The 14,466-nt window shown below is 34.4% G+C and overlaps 1 protein-coding gene and 1 long non-coding RNA gene across 3 annotated transcripts in view; both read left to right on the forward strand.

Annotated features, from left to right (window-relative positions):
- Positions 1–5,600: 5,600 nt before the first annotated feature.
- LOC127879520 (ceramide transfer protein-like) overlaps positions 5,601–14,466 on the forward strand; it is a 55,354-nt gene continuing 46,488 nt past the window's right edge. For both annotated transcript variants that reach the window (XM_052426414.1, XM_052426415.1), the window contains exon 1: positions 5,601–5,993. In XM_052426414.1, coding sequence (XP_052282374.1) covers positions 5,760–5,993 — 234 coding nt within the window. In that variant the 5' untranslated portion in view covers positions 5,601–5,759. The remainder of the gene's footprint in view (positions 5,994–14,466) is intronic.
- On the forward strand, positions 8,295–10,670 carry LOC127879525 (uncharacterized). Its single transcript, XR_008049137.1, has 3 exons — positions 8,295–8,521; positions 9,033–9,198; positions 9,970–10,670. It is a non-coding gene; the product is annotated as an uncharacterized LOC127879525 (long non-coding RNA).

The following is a 14,466-nucleotide window of genomic DNA, read 5'->3' on the forward strand; positions in this document are numbered from 1 at the left end:
TGATGATGATGATGATGATGATGATGATGATGATGATGATGATGATGATGATGATGATGATGATGATGATGATGATGATGATGATAATATTGATGATGATGATTATGATGATGATGATAGCCGATTGTGACGAAGAATTTTCGTACATATTTTCCTACAATAACAGAAGCATTCGTCTTTTTATTAGGATCAGAGTAAGTGTTCGTGTGTCGTATGAATAGATATCGTTGCAGGAAATTATCAAAGCGCTGAAGGCACTGAAGTTGTTCGCCATTGCATAATTTAAGGCGCAACTCATTTTTTAAAATTAATCGCAAGTTTGAAATGAACAGACGCCATTTAAATTTATTAAGAGTGTGTCATAACGCACGGGTCGAGATTTGTGCGCACTTTTTATCATACTGTTCATTTTATAGAGATAACTTAGACAACATAACAACAACATGACCCTTTTTGGATGTTCTGAAAGCATAGAAAGCATGATGAAAATGGTAATGAGAACTGAATATAAAGACAATTTGCAATCACTATCATATTAAATGAATATTGTTGGAGTATCGAATACCTATCTCACTAAGAATATAATTTCATGATGAATATTCCCTGTACAAAACTTTTGATTTTTGACACCATATACAAATTCAAAATATACAATAATATAGTTGATAAATAATAATTATGCGAGCAATACTTTTTACTCACGAATTAGGTAGTCATAAAGACAGCCCTGTTGACCCGTACTTTGTTGTTTATGCATTACTTGTTACCCTAGCAGTTCAAACGTTGTCAACAACTCTGACCTAAACATAGGTATAGAACACTAATGCGCTTTTATGGCGTAGCTGTTTTACCCAGCTTTTCACCTTAAATGACTTTTACATAACGCCAGCAGACACGCGTGAATATTTTCAAATATTTCATAAGCTTATTCGAGAATAAACCTCTGAACTTTGTCTACATCACTGTGTCTGTGCTCAGCGCAAAGGATGTAGCACCGTTTAGTTCAAGGAATTCCGGACTACTCTCTTTATGTTCAAACGACACAAATTGTGGCCCAGTTATAATTACGCGTTAAAACCCATCTCACTTAATCGTCCGGGGAATATAGTATTGACTATCGATAAACACAGTTTTGCTTCCAAGATGAGAAAACAAACATTACCGAAATAGTATAGTGTCACGATAAGAGGAAAATCGTTTTATTATCCAACCACAATGTTTGTCGTACTGGGTCAGCACGTCTGAAAATCGTTTCTGAACGCCTTGATAGGCTGCCCTTATTTACAAGTTTGCTATTTTGAATTCAATTTTGTATTGAAAAACATTGTTCTAAAATTTGTCATTTACAATTCGCAATGAGATTTTTAATCACCCTCGTCATGCGAAAATGGGTCTTATTCAATATGCTCCAATCATATATATAGCCCATTCAGCGTGCGCATCTCTCAGTCTGGTCAGGAGATACATAATAAGACCATAACACATCGAGTGATTTTATAGCGAACAGCATCGCCTCTGACCAGACTGCGCAAATGCACATGTTGGGTTTAAGATACGCTGGTCGAAACTTATAATACCCATTTTCGCATGACGCGGCGATGAAAGTGTGATTTAAATGTGTCGCAAGAAGAATGCGTTTAAATCAATATTAAAATGCGATAATTTGATAGTGAAGAAATGTACTCATACGAGGGCATGTGAGGACACATATGATGTGCAGTCCCGTAGTATAATTTTTATCTAATTACACAAATCAATGGTTTGACAATGATAACACACATTTCATGCGGTGAATACAAGTGAAAAAAACCCACAAAAGTTAAACTTTTGTTTTCAGTTTATTATGCTCCCCAAAAAAAAATTTTGGGGGAGCATATAGTCGCCGCTTCGTCTGTCCGTGTGTCCATCCCTTTGTCCGTCCGTCCGTGCACAATTTGTGTCCGGGCTATTTCTCAGCAACTAATGACCGGAATTCAATTAAACTTTATGGAAAGCTTCACTACCAAGAGGAGATGTGCATATTATCAGCCGGTTCTGGTCGGATGATTTTTCACAGAGTTTTGGCCCTTTGAAATTTCCATTAACTGTGCATATAGTGCAATTCTTGTCCGGGCTATTTCTCAGCAACTAATGACCGGAATTCAATTAAACTTTATGGGAAGCTTCACTACCAAGAGGAGATGGGCATTATCAAGGGGGTCTGGTCGGATGATTTTTCACAGAGTTATGGCCCTTTGAATTTTCCATTAACTGTACATATAGTTCAATTCTTGTCCGGGCTATTTCTCAGCAACTAATGACCGGAATTCAATGAAACTTTATGGGAAGCTTCACTACCAAGGAAGATGTGCATATTATCAGCCGGTTCTGGTCGGATGATTTTTCCCAGAGTTATATTCCTTTGAAATTTTCCATTGTACATATAGTGCAATTCTTGTCCGAGCTATTTCTCAGCAATTTATCACGGGAATTCAATGAAACTTTATGGCAAGCTTCACTACCAACAGGAGATGTGCATATTATAAGCCGGTTATGGTCGGGTGATTTTTCATAGAGTTATGGCCCTTTGAAATTTTCTATAAACTGTACATATAGTGCAATTCTCGTCCGGGCTATTTCTCCCCAACTACTGACTGGACTTCAATGAAGCTTTATGGGAAGCTTAACTACTTTGAGGAGATGCGCATGTTATTAGTGGGTTCTTGTTAGATGAGTTATGGCCCTTTGAAATTTTCTATAAACTGTACATATAGTGCAATTCTCGTCCGGGCTATTTCTCCCCAACTACTGACTGGACTTCAATGAAGCTTTATGGGAAGCTTAACTACTTTGAGGAGATGCGCATGTTATTAGTGGGTTCTTGTTAGATGAGTTATTGCCCTTTGAAATTTTTAAGTTGCTAAATCATCCATTGTATTATTTTGTCCAAAGTTATGCCCCTCAAGACGTTTCCTTTAATCTAAATATATTGCAATATTGTGACAAAAAAACTTATGGGAGCATTACAATTCTCCGACGGTTTCTTGTTTATTTAGAAACGTAAATTGCAAACTTTATTTCAAAGTTAGCATTTACGCCGACTACTTTTTTAAAAGATATTTCTTGTTATATTTAGTTGTTTTTTTAATATTCGGTTTTAGCGATAAAGCATTTTTGAGGTTGTCTATAGTATACCTGTAGCAATTGGTGAACTCGTGTTCAACATTTTATAAATTGAGAACTGTGAATATAAACAAGCTTAACCTTCTACTATTGCGTTGTTAGCACCCGTAAATACAAAAGATCGCCGCTTTCTGTTGAGAACAAAAGACCGTTTCCCAGAAATATCAAATTTAACCACGCTGTATAAGAAACAGATAATTCTTCTTATATGTGTTTATGTTGTTTTGTATTGTGCTGTTTTGTACTGTTTGGGCAATCGGTCACTTGCCTTAAATTAAGGACCAACTAATTGTTTATAATAAGAATTCAATACTGCTCCAGCAGCTGGAGTTTCACTTCTTTATATTGTTATATTTAATTGTTTTTTATATTCGGTTTAAGCGATTATGAAGCATTTTTGTTGCTGTCTATCGTATCCCAGAAGTTATTGTTGAACTCTTGTTCAACGTTTTATAATTTGAGAATATAAACAAACGTAATCTTATACTATTGCGTTGTTTTCCATTATCTATTATTAGTCTTGGATTATGAATGACCTGTACTACGTCATTAAGACGCAGCAGATAGTGGACTATTTTAATTATTCATAAATAATTTCTTTCGCGACACGTATAATACAAACATTGTTGATTGATTTTTGTCCATATAAGCCCCGTTTAAAAATATTCCATTTAACACGATATTCACATAATGTTTCCATTTGTGAATGAATATAGTTGGAGAACTCAAACCTCTTGCATAAATTATACAACTCTTTCTCGCGCGGATGCGGCAGGTGTGGCGGGTAGTAGGCTCTCCGTAGATAAGCCGAACTGACTTGAAATTTTCAGCAACAACATTAGCTGTTCGCTACACGAACAACCAAAAATGGTCCGTTAAACTAAATTTCGATTCACATCGTACATGCATGATATACATGTTGGCGAATTCGACAGTACAGGCATTTTCGTTTTCAGAATTAAATAACTGGATTATTTCGCATTTTCGACACATGTTCTTCTAAATTTTTAGTTTTATTTATATTGAATTATATTTATAATAATTTATTTTTTTACACATTTTATATAAATTCACAAATATTTAATAAAAATTTTCTTGAAAAAACGATCGAGAAAATATGTTAACCGGAGAGATTTTATTTGTAAATTTATAAAATACCGAGCACATTGTGTTCAATACTTAGTAATTGTCATTTATAAACGCAAAAACAACGCAAAACGTTTCAATATGCATTTCATGTCATATAAATATCATATTCAGAAATCAATTAGAGCTAAATTTGTACTATATTATATTTAATTAATATGACTATACACTATGATCTTGCCAATGTGTGTATGTGAGTATTTCGGAGATTACGAAAGGGTAAATAATAAAATTACTAGGCTTTCGAAAGTTTTGACGAGTTCTGAATGATATCTGATTTCCAGGTATTAAGTTGTTACTGAATGATTTTCAATATCGTTTAGGTCTTGTATTGTTCATGGGGAAGCCGGGGTACCCGTAGGAAACCTCATCAGTTCTGTATGATGGCCACCAACCAAACTCACATTTTGTAAATACTTTCTTAACGCTCTTGTATGATACTATTATCGTTTGCCAACCAGTCGGCAAAGTCTAAAAACTTTGCCAGTAAGAGTGGCAGTCACTAGTCAACGTGTCTATGCAACGTATAACACACCTCGCACTTGCGGCAATCATCATTTAAGATTTACAGTTTAAAGAAAAGAAGTTTTAAGTATTAGAATAATGCAATTTGTTCATTGACGCGCTGTGTATATTGAAAAAAAACGTTAAAGATAAGCATATTATTTTTATTATCATTATTATTATTATTATTATTATTTTATTATTTTATTATATTATTATTATTATTATTATTATTATTATTATTTACGTTTCTCCATAATATAAAATTTAATGACTTATGTCCTACGTTCGTTTTAGGTCTCAATATACCAAAAAGATTTCCTACATAAATTCAATGTAAAAGCAATAACTTTAACAAAAAATAAAGTCAAACTTTTGCGCCTAGACACCCCCATAACCATACCTTTTCTTAAAGAGCATTCCAAGCCGCAATGATTTAAACAATAAAAAGATAGGTCATCCAGTATGTAAGAAAGAACTCATTGCGAATCAGCAGTCACTGTTTTATGGCCATCTTTTCACCGGCATCTCTCCAGTTGATGATGGTTTCCCGCCTACTGTCAAAGTCTCATGTAGTCTCCAACCTTAAAGCAAAGCAGTGAATTTTTAGTATACAACAATGTTTTTCCTACCACATGAACACAGAAATATTCAAAAATACAGTAATGGCAAGTGCCCGTACAGAGAATTGTGTCTTCAAATAAATGAAGATTTTGTTTTTAGAGGGTATTGAACACCAAAAGTATTTAGTATATTGTAACCTTTTAAACAATCCATAGACATATGGTGCGGCTTTGGAAACGGTCAATATCTCGTCCATGGAAAAAAGTCGCGTCCGTTTGATTTTTCACGAGTTTTTGACAGCGGTCTCATATCAAATAATTTGTAATTGACCCCGATCAAACATAATTTATGAAATTATTTTATATTAACGTTTCGAATTTTTGATGGAGGACAAAATAGATGCCCTTAGCATAACGGACGATGAGGAAGAATCGGAAGACGATAATGTTCGTCCGTTCGAAAAGAAGGGTGTTTTAAGTAAATGGACCAACTATCTTCATGGGTGGCAAAGCAGATACATAGTTCTCAAGGATGGGACTCTCAGTTATTATAAGTCAGAGAATGACACTTCATTTGGGTGTAGAGGAGCAGTTAGTTTAACTAGAGCTTCAGTGACAGTAAGTAAATGAAGATCTTGGTTGAAAATTTATTCCTAATTAGTCCATATTGGCATATATGTAGCGATGGGCACTGGTGGCAGACGTTTCTCCCCCAAGACGTTTCCTCCCCAGACGTTTCACCCCCAAAATGGGGGTGAAACGTCTGCATAATATGTAAATGTATATTAGCAGTAGTTATTTGTAATAAAGTGAAAATAATGCTATTATAATCAGAAAATTTGAATACGGATAAATGTTTATTATTTTAATAAAACATCTTTGTGCTTCTCGTGAAAATTTAACAAAATGTTACTTACGCTACTTTTTACATTCAGAAAATGACATACGTTTGTTATGTCAATTTCAAAAATTGGATAAAAACATTATTTTTACCAAAAAGGTTGACTTAATATTTTATCAGTTGACGTATGTCACCTTTATAAACACAAAAATGGAAAAAAGTAAAAATGTATAAAAATGTCAGTTACATGACTTATTACATTCAGTAGGCGATATGTTTTAATTATAATTTGTAAAACTAGATAAATACAACATATAAAACTGCATATTATGCACTTTTGATGAAACACAATTTATTCCCAAATTGATGTCTTATTCCCAATTCACATAATGCAGTGTTATAAGGAAGATAAGCCATAAGTTATGATTTTTAAGAATGAATAATAACTATGACTATAACATATTTTGATTTTGAGTAAATAAAGTTGTTATATGACATTATAATTATAATTTATTACAGCCAGTATTGAATTGTAGTTCTCAAAAATAATTTTGATAAATAACTATCAGTGTGTCATAGATCTTTATTAATACCATTTACCTTCCAATTTAAAAATTAATTTAATTTGTAGCCAAAAAATGTGACAGCATTTTCATCATTTGGCTAATATTAAATAACAACCACAATACCATTATACAAGATATTAGGCACTTAGGGTGCAATAAACAAGCATTGATTAGATTAGCAAGTGTAGTACAAAAGATAAAAGCTAGATTATGGGTGCAATATACAGGCCCTTTAATCAGCATTGATGAGATTAGGTGACAGGGGGATAAGATGAGATTAGCACATTATTATGCAAAAAAAAAACGTTTTTAAATAGTTTATCACTGTATTAAATATTATTAATGAATAGATTTGATTTGACTTAATTGATAGTTTTATATGTGGAACAGAACAGAACAGAAAGTTTATTCATATAACTTGAACATTTACAGTTCATCGTTACATATACAAAACTGACAATATATAAGCAATAAGCACATGCATAGTAATGCGAAAGTGACCATATATATAATATACAATTGGTTTGTTTAACAGTATACAATTTTATGAAATATTTTATAATTCGTACATAGCGATTTATATATAATGGGTATCGCCCTAGTTCCCCGTACACAGCTGAATTAGCGGTACTCATTTTGACACGCAGTATTCGTTTCAAAAATCTTCTGTGAACTCTTCGCAATTTAAGAAATCCGACAACGTCCCCATATGTCTTACACATAATTTCACTTCATCATACATAGACCGAATAATTTTTAACAATCTACCGTTTATTCCGCTCTTAATAAGCTTGTACCATAGTCCGTTTCGCTATATTGAATCATAACATTTCATAAGGTCGATATAGCAACAGTATAGTTTCTTTTTAGTACTGAGTTGTTTATCAATAAAAGCCTTTAGTAGGAAAATAGCATCCACAGTGCTATAATTGGTTTTGAATCCAAACTATGGTAGTCATAGATGCATCTGTTGTATTTTACAGTGACATCCAATCACTTTATTATATACATACATATAAATGCATGAAAAAATAAAATTGTTGACAATTATATAGTTTATTTATTTATCATATTTAACTGTAACAAGGAAAACAGTTTTGAAATTTATATAAATGTGATTTAACCATTTATTTTAATCAATTCACCAATTGACCCTATTTAATTGGATTAATTGGATTAAAAACAACAAACAACTACAGTTCCTCAACACTAATGATATACATGCATTCCATTCACAGTTAAACCAAACAAATAATCAAACAAGCTGCTTCATAAATAAAGTTAATTGAAAACTTCATAAACAAAATAATTATTTTGATAATAAATCAAGAATAAACTTCAACCAAGCAATCATACATTTATTGGGGGGGAAACGTCTGCACTTAAACCAAAGTGGGGGGAAACGTATGGGGAGGAAACGTCTTAGGGGAGAAACGTCTAGGGAAGGAAACGTCTTGGGGGTGAAACGTCCGGAAACCAATGGGCACAAGGGAGGCAACTGCGTACGGCTCATTTATTACTGAAAAATTCCTGCGCGAATCTCGTTCATAAAAATAGTGCCGATAGGGGGTCGGAATTACGTCGTTTTTAAGGTGGTTTTCGATTGGATATGGTTAAAATAACCACTGATCATATAAATTAATACATTTATGTTCGCGGGCAAAGAACTTTCGTTTCCACACAGTTGCGTAGAAGATAAAAAGAAAGCCTCAGAAAATTTCCGAGATCGAGAAAAATAGGTAAGATACATTGCCCAGTAGAAAAATTGCTTTTATTTTGTAGGTTAATCATTCTCCTTTCCATTCATGCCACTAATTGCTTTGCAAAATGCCGTGATTCTGCTGGTTGTTGCTAATGTATGGACCCACTATTGACCCGTTTCATGAATGGCAAGATGGCCGCCGTTGTTGTAAATTCATACGACGTAAATATCAATTGTTCTTTTTTTCCTCTGTAAAGTTGCCAAAAAATGTGTTGTACGTGCTAAACATCATTGAAGGATATATTTATGCCGACATTATATCGTAATGGTAGATTTCATTCGTATATCTGTAAATAGACGTTTCGATAATACAAAATACAGACTTGCACAATTCGGACATTAAGTATTTCGGATATAGCATTAATGATACAAGATACAAGAATCTTTATTTAACGTCGGATGTGAACAACAATTCGATATAGTCACTGTATTTAAGTTATATTATGTAGATATATTATTTCTTTGATTTAAATTATTATTTTTTGCAGACATATATCTGATACTTATAAGTCAGAGTCTCAGGATTGGGAAGAGTTTGACTCGGAGTCTGACAGTGAGCGTTCGGAGTCTGACAGTGAGCGTGTATCACCGCAGCCAGGTCAATTTACACAGGACCGGGCTGCAATAGCTGAAAAGTTGAAGCTTCCGCATCAGGTACTAGTTAAAAATAATTTGCAATGTTAACCAATAAATATTTTTCTTAGTATATAAATGACATTTCAGCAGAATAACATTTTGATTCATAAACCCCATGTAATTTTATTTTATGGCAATGTATCGGTCATTTTGAAATACATTTATAATCAACATTAATTAATCATCATAATTTTAATTCACTAATGTTTATGCATTTGAAATATATACTGTTATACTTTTAAGAAGTCAGATATCACAAAATGTAGTTTAAGAAGACAGATATCACATAATTGAGTTTAAGAAGACTGATATCACAAGATAAGGAAGAGCAGTTTTTTTTTTAATTCTAAAGCTGTAGCCTAATCTAGTCTACAATCCCTCAGAGATTTTCATAAAAAGGCTACATCCTCTCAAAATGTTTCATTATATTCATGCACTTATCCCCAAAAAAGAAACGTACACCTGGAAATTTCATTCCCCTATGACTAACATTGGATGAGTTGTATCCCCAAATTTTGGGTTTCACACACTTTTTCCTATATAATATGAAGGCTAAGGCCCCTTCCCCCAACAGCCTTAAAAAAGCCTTGAATGGTAAAAACAATGAACCTTTAAGCTATTTTACGTTTAAGAAAGTCCCTTCTTAATGAAAATCCAGTTGAAGCAGAAAGTGTTGTCCCTGATAAGCCTGTGTCGACTAAACAGGCTAATCTGGGATGACACTTTAGGCTCATGCATTAAGCCCCGTTTTCCCAGAGTGCGGCTCAAATGTTCATTTACATGTTACAGAATACCGCAAGAAGCTGCCGTTTGTGAATGCGGCCCCGATAGAGGAGATTGAGGCAAAGAAGCTGAAGGCAGCGGGAGGAAAAGAGAAGAAATCAGAAAGAAATCGCCATAGGCGATAACTGAATATAAGATTTTTTAAACCATTGAATAGGTTTGTTAGTCACCTATCTTAGGAAAAATACTTACAGATACATTGAAGTTCAAATAACTAGTGTTAGGTCTTATTTAAATAAGAAGAATTTTGGTTTTTGAACCTATTTAATGAAGCAAATGATTTTACTTTTGTTAAACATGTGTGACAGTGAACTATTGTCTTCATGTTAACCTTATTTAAGTATTGGCTGTTGTTCTTGTGGTGTATTTATAATTTGAGGACTTATTTTACCTAATGGACAATTAATTTTAATTTAGTGAACAACATATAAAACTTGTCAAAACTATTGAAAGCCCCCATAAGAATTTCACCGTTTTGTAGTGACCACTATGTCTGCTCATGACACTGTCGGTCTGACATGTGAGAGTGCAGTTGAAGTAAATTGATTCATCAATCGTCATTTATGAAAAATTTCAATCTTTGGGATTAGTTTTTGCCTATATGCTACCTTTGACTGACAAAAAAAACCCACATCAACAATGTTGTTTGTTATTTTATTTTAACAACTCGTCATCGTGATTGGGAGGCATGTGTCATTTTAATTCATCATTATCCCCACGCTTTTTGAAAAAAAGGTGGGGATATTGTGGTTATCTCCGCTGTCCGTCCGTCCTGGCCACTATGTCCTCCTACACTAAAAGCACTAGAACCTTGAAACTTACACACATGGTAGCGATGAGCATATGTGCGACCCTGCACTATTTGGAATTTTGATCTGACCCCTGGGTCAAAAGTTATAGCGGTTGGGATGGGGCCGCGTCAGAAATTATCACTCATTTTTTTAGGTTATTTTACATTTACTTCTTTATTTCTACACCGATTCACTTCAAATTGATACTGGACCTCTCTTATGACAATACGGTCAATCTCAACCATGCATGGCTCCATTCCCAACCCTGGGGCGCCCCGCCCATATAGGCCACACCCACCAAAAATTTCCATTTACTATAATTTTTTCATTTCTACACGGATTCACTTCAAATTGATACTGAACTTTTGTTATGACATTAGGGTCAATCTCAACTATGCATGGCCCCAATCCCAACCCTGGGGCGCCCGCCCACATAGGCCACACCCACCAAAAAATTCCATTTACTATAATTTTTTCATTTCTACACGGATTCACTTCAAATTGATACTGAACTTCTCTTATGACATTAGGGTCAATCTCAACTATGCATGGCCCCATAACCAACCCTGGGGCCCCGCCCACATAGACCACACCCGCCCAAAATTGCCTTTTACTATAATTTCTTCATTTCTACACCGATTCACTTCAAATTGATACTGAACTTCTCTTATGACAATACGGTCAATCTCAACTATGCATGGCACAATTACCAACCCTGGGGCGCCCTGCCCACATATGTCACACCCACCCAAAATTGCCTTTTACTATAACTTCTTCATTTCTACACCAATTCACTTCTAATTGATGATGAACTTCTCTTATGACAATGCGGTCAATCTCAGCTATGCATGGCCCCATTACCAACCCTGGGGCACACCTAGGTCAAACATTCGGCGTGGGGATACGCGTCGGCCTCTGCCGCGCCATTTCTAGTTATGTAATGTCGGGTAATTGGACATTTCACAAGTATTTATATATTGTGTACGCACAACAAATATAAATTGTGTCAACAAATTATGTGTTAGTTCCACATTAGTTATCATTGAAAATAAAACCTTAAAAAAGCTGCAGAATTGTTGTTGATAGCAGTAAAGACAAAGGCTATTCACGCACATAAATATATATTTGTATGCCCCCTTTTATTTTGCCATAAACTGTGCAGTAAAAAGTGCAAAACCAATAAAAAATATTTGTTATTAATATGTATTAATGTGTTTTATGTCTAAAAAGGCATTCACATAGATAAAAATAACTTATAAATGGCCAAAATAGCTGGTTAAATGCAAATGTCAGTTGTTTGATGGCAATGAACCAGATTTTTGGCAGAAAAAACAGCAGAAAAATTCACGTATTTTTTTATGTGTTTTAAAAAAATCATAAAAAATCTATTTTTCATCCAAATAAAAAAAGAAAGACATCATTATGTTTGTTTTAAGCAATATAACATCAATGCAAAATATCATTCAAATATTTCCATTTTTTAAAAATCATTGCCTCTTGCTAATATATGCGCCCCTTCATAAACACAATCGCAGTTTTGCGCACAGATTTCGTTCGCATCACTAAACAGATGTCGTTTGTTACCTATGAAGGAAAGAAATGAATAAACATCAAAAATACATGATTGGCAGCCTATGGATGTTATCCTTTGCATGCAACCTAAAAATCACGACGATATTTCAACACACTATTCTTGCTGACATTGAATTTCGAACAATGTACTCAGCGTTCTAGATAAGCTGCGTATCAGCGTAATATACGCATTAGAAATATCAATATACGCTCAATTTATCATTTCCATGCGTACATTTAAGCAAGCCAATCTGGACTTACACAAATGATGTAAATTCTCTGCGTATAGCGTAAACAAAAATATAAACAGCTTATTGTCTTTCCCCCAAATATGAGACTGGTTATCGTAATAATTAGAGCTAATTTGTGCGCTGGATTGAAGAAATAGTTAGCCAATCGGTATGTATACTCTGTTTCATCTAGACGCATGGTAAATTTAGTATTGTTTTTTTAACAGACAGTCAACCGCTTTTGTGTTTATTAAATTATATGAAGAGGTCAGCATGGCTTCTTCAAAGTCAAAACAAATTACTTCCCAAAGTAAAATTTATTCTTTTATACGGCAAAAGTTGCATCGAGTAAAAACATTGTACTGCCAATACTGAATGATTTAATTTCCTCTGTTTTCAAATCAAAAAGGACACACTTTAACGCTAATAAAACCACTATTGAAAGTTGGCAAAAAAGTTTTCCGTGGCTCACAGTGGTGGAAGCCTATAAACTTTAAGAAACCTACTACTTTGAAGGAATACACATACCCGGTAGTTAATGGTTTATTGTGTTTAAGGTGATTAAAGTAGTGTGTCTGTACCACGGCTATATTCTTGTTTTACTTTTAGCAAATTACCCTTCAAGCAAAGCAAAATTTGACCATAAACAGGGCTTAACACTAACTTTTTTTTCAACTAGCCCCTTTGGGCTAGTAAATGCAGAACCAACTAGCCCTGACCAATCTTTTATGTGCCCTGACCCAAGTATTATCAAAACCTTTATATTATCATTCAACTTGTATTTTCTTGTGCGTGGAGATGCGCAATTATAATTCAATCATTCTTATTAGCTTGCCTTACTAATGCTAATGAATTCAATATTCATCTACTTAAGACATCTATTTGTAATCTTCACGCCATTTCGGGAGAAATTTCCTTGTTGTTTTTATGCCCCCCTTCGAAGAAGAGGGGGTATATTGCTTTGCTCATGTCGGTCGGTCGGTTTGTCCACCAGGTGGTTTCCGGATGATAACTCAAGAACCTTTGGGGCTAGGATCATGAAACTAAATAGGTACATTGATCATGACTCGCAGATGACCCCTATTGATTGTGAGGTCACTAGGTCAAAGGTCAAGGTCACAGGTGAAGGTCACAGTTACTGGAAATAGGCATTTTAAGGATTTAGCATGGTTCAAACAAGGGAAACAACTACCGTTTATGCATGTTCTTTTTATTACAGCATTTGCCTCCCTTTAATTCATTTAAAATCTCATTTTACAGCAGAGATTCCAAATCTGACCTGTAAATGAGCCCCATATTTACTGCCAGTGCTAGGTTACCTTTTCCCATTTGATCATTCTTAAGTATTGGTATTGTAATGCTACTACTACTACTACCAATAGTACTACTACTACTACTACTACTACTACTACTACTACTACTACTACTACTATTACTACTACTACTACTACTACTCCTCCTTCTCCTCCGCCGCCGCCGCCACCACCACCACCGTTCACAGTGACAAAAAACGTATTCACACAATGGCTGCTACTACAACTTATAGCCCATGTAGGGGGGCATGCATGTTTTACAAACAGCCCTTGTTTTACTCATACTTTCTCTTACTTTCCTTCTTACCTTTTCTTTTCTTATCCGAGGAACTCCCATCCCCACCCGTAAAGTCAAACTTAAACAACGACATGAAACGTTAAAACATTTTTTACATAGATTGCCGCGGTTGCCGTCTGACAACAAATGGTAAGTGAATCTTAGGTGTCGCAAAATAACGTGTTAAGGTAGTCGTAACTCTCTACTATAAGCCAAGATCGACCATTAATATTAGTTTTGCTAATTGAATTGCGTAACAAAGATTGTCAAAACACTTCTAATCGATCAAACAAATTAAAACTTATAATTTTATAGTACCT

Source organism: Dreissena polymorpha, chromosome 4 (genome assembly GCF_020536995.1).
Source record: "Dreissena polymorpha isolate Duluth1 chromosome 4, UMN_Dpol_1.0, whole genome shotgun sequence".
NCBI lineage: Eukaryota > Metazoa > Mollusca > Bivalvia > Myida > Dreissenidae > Dreissena > Dreissena polymorpha.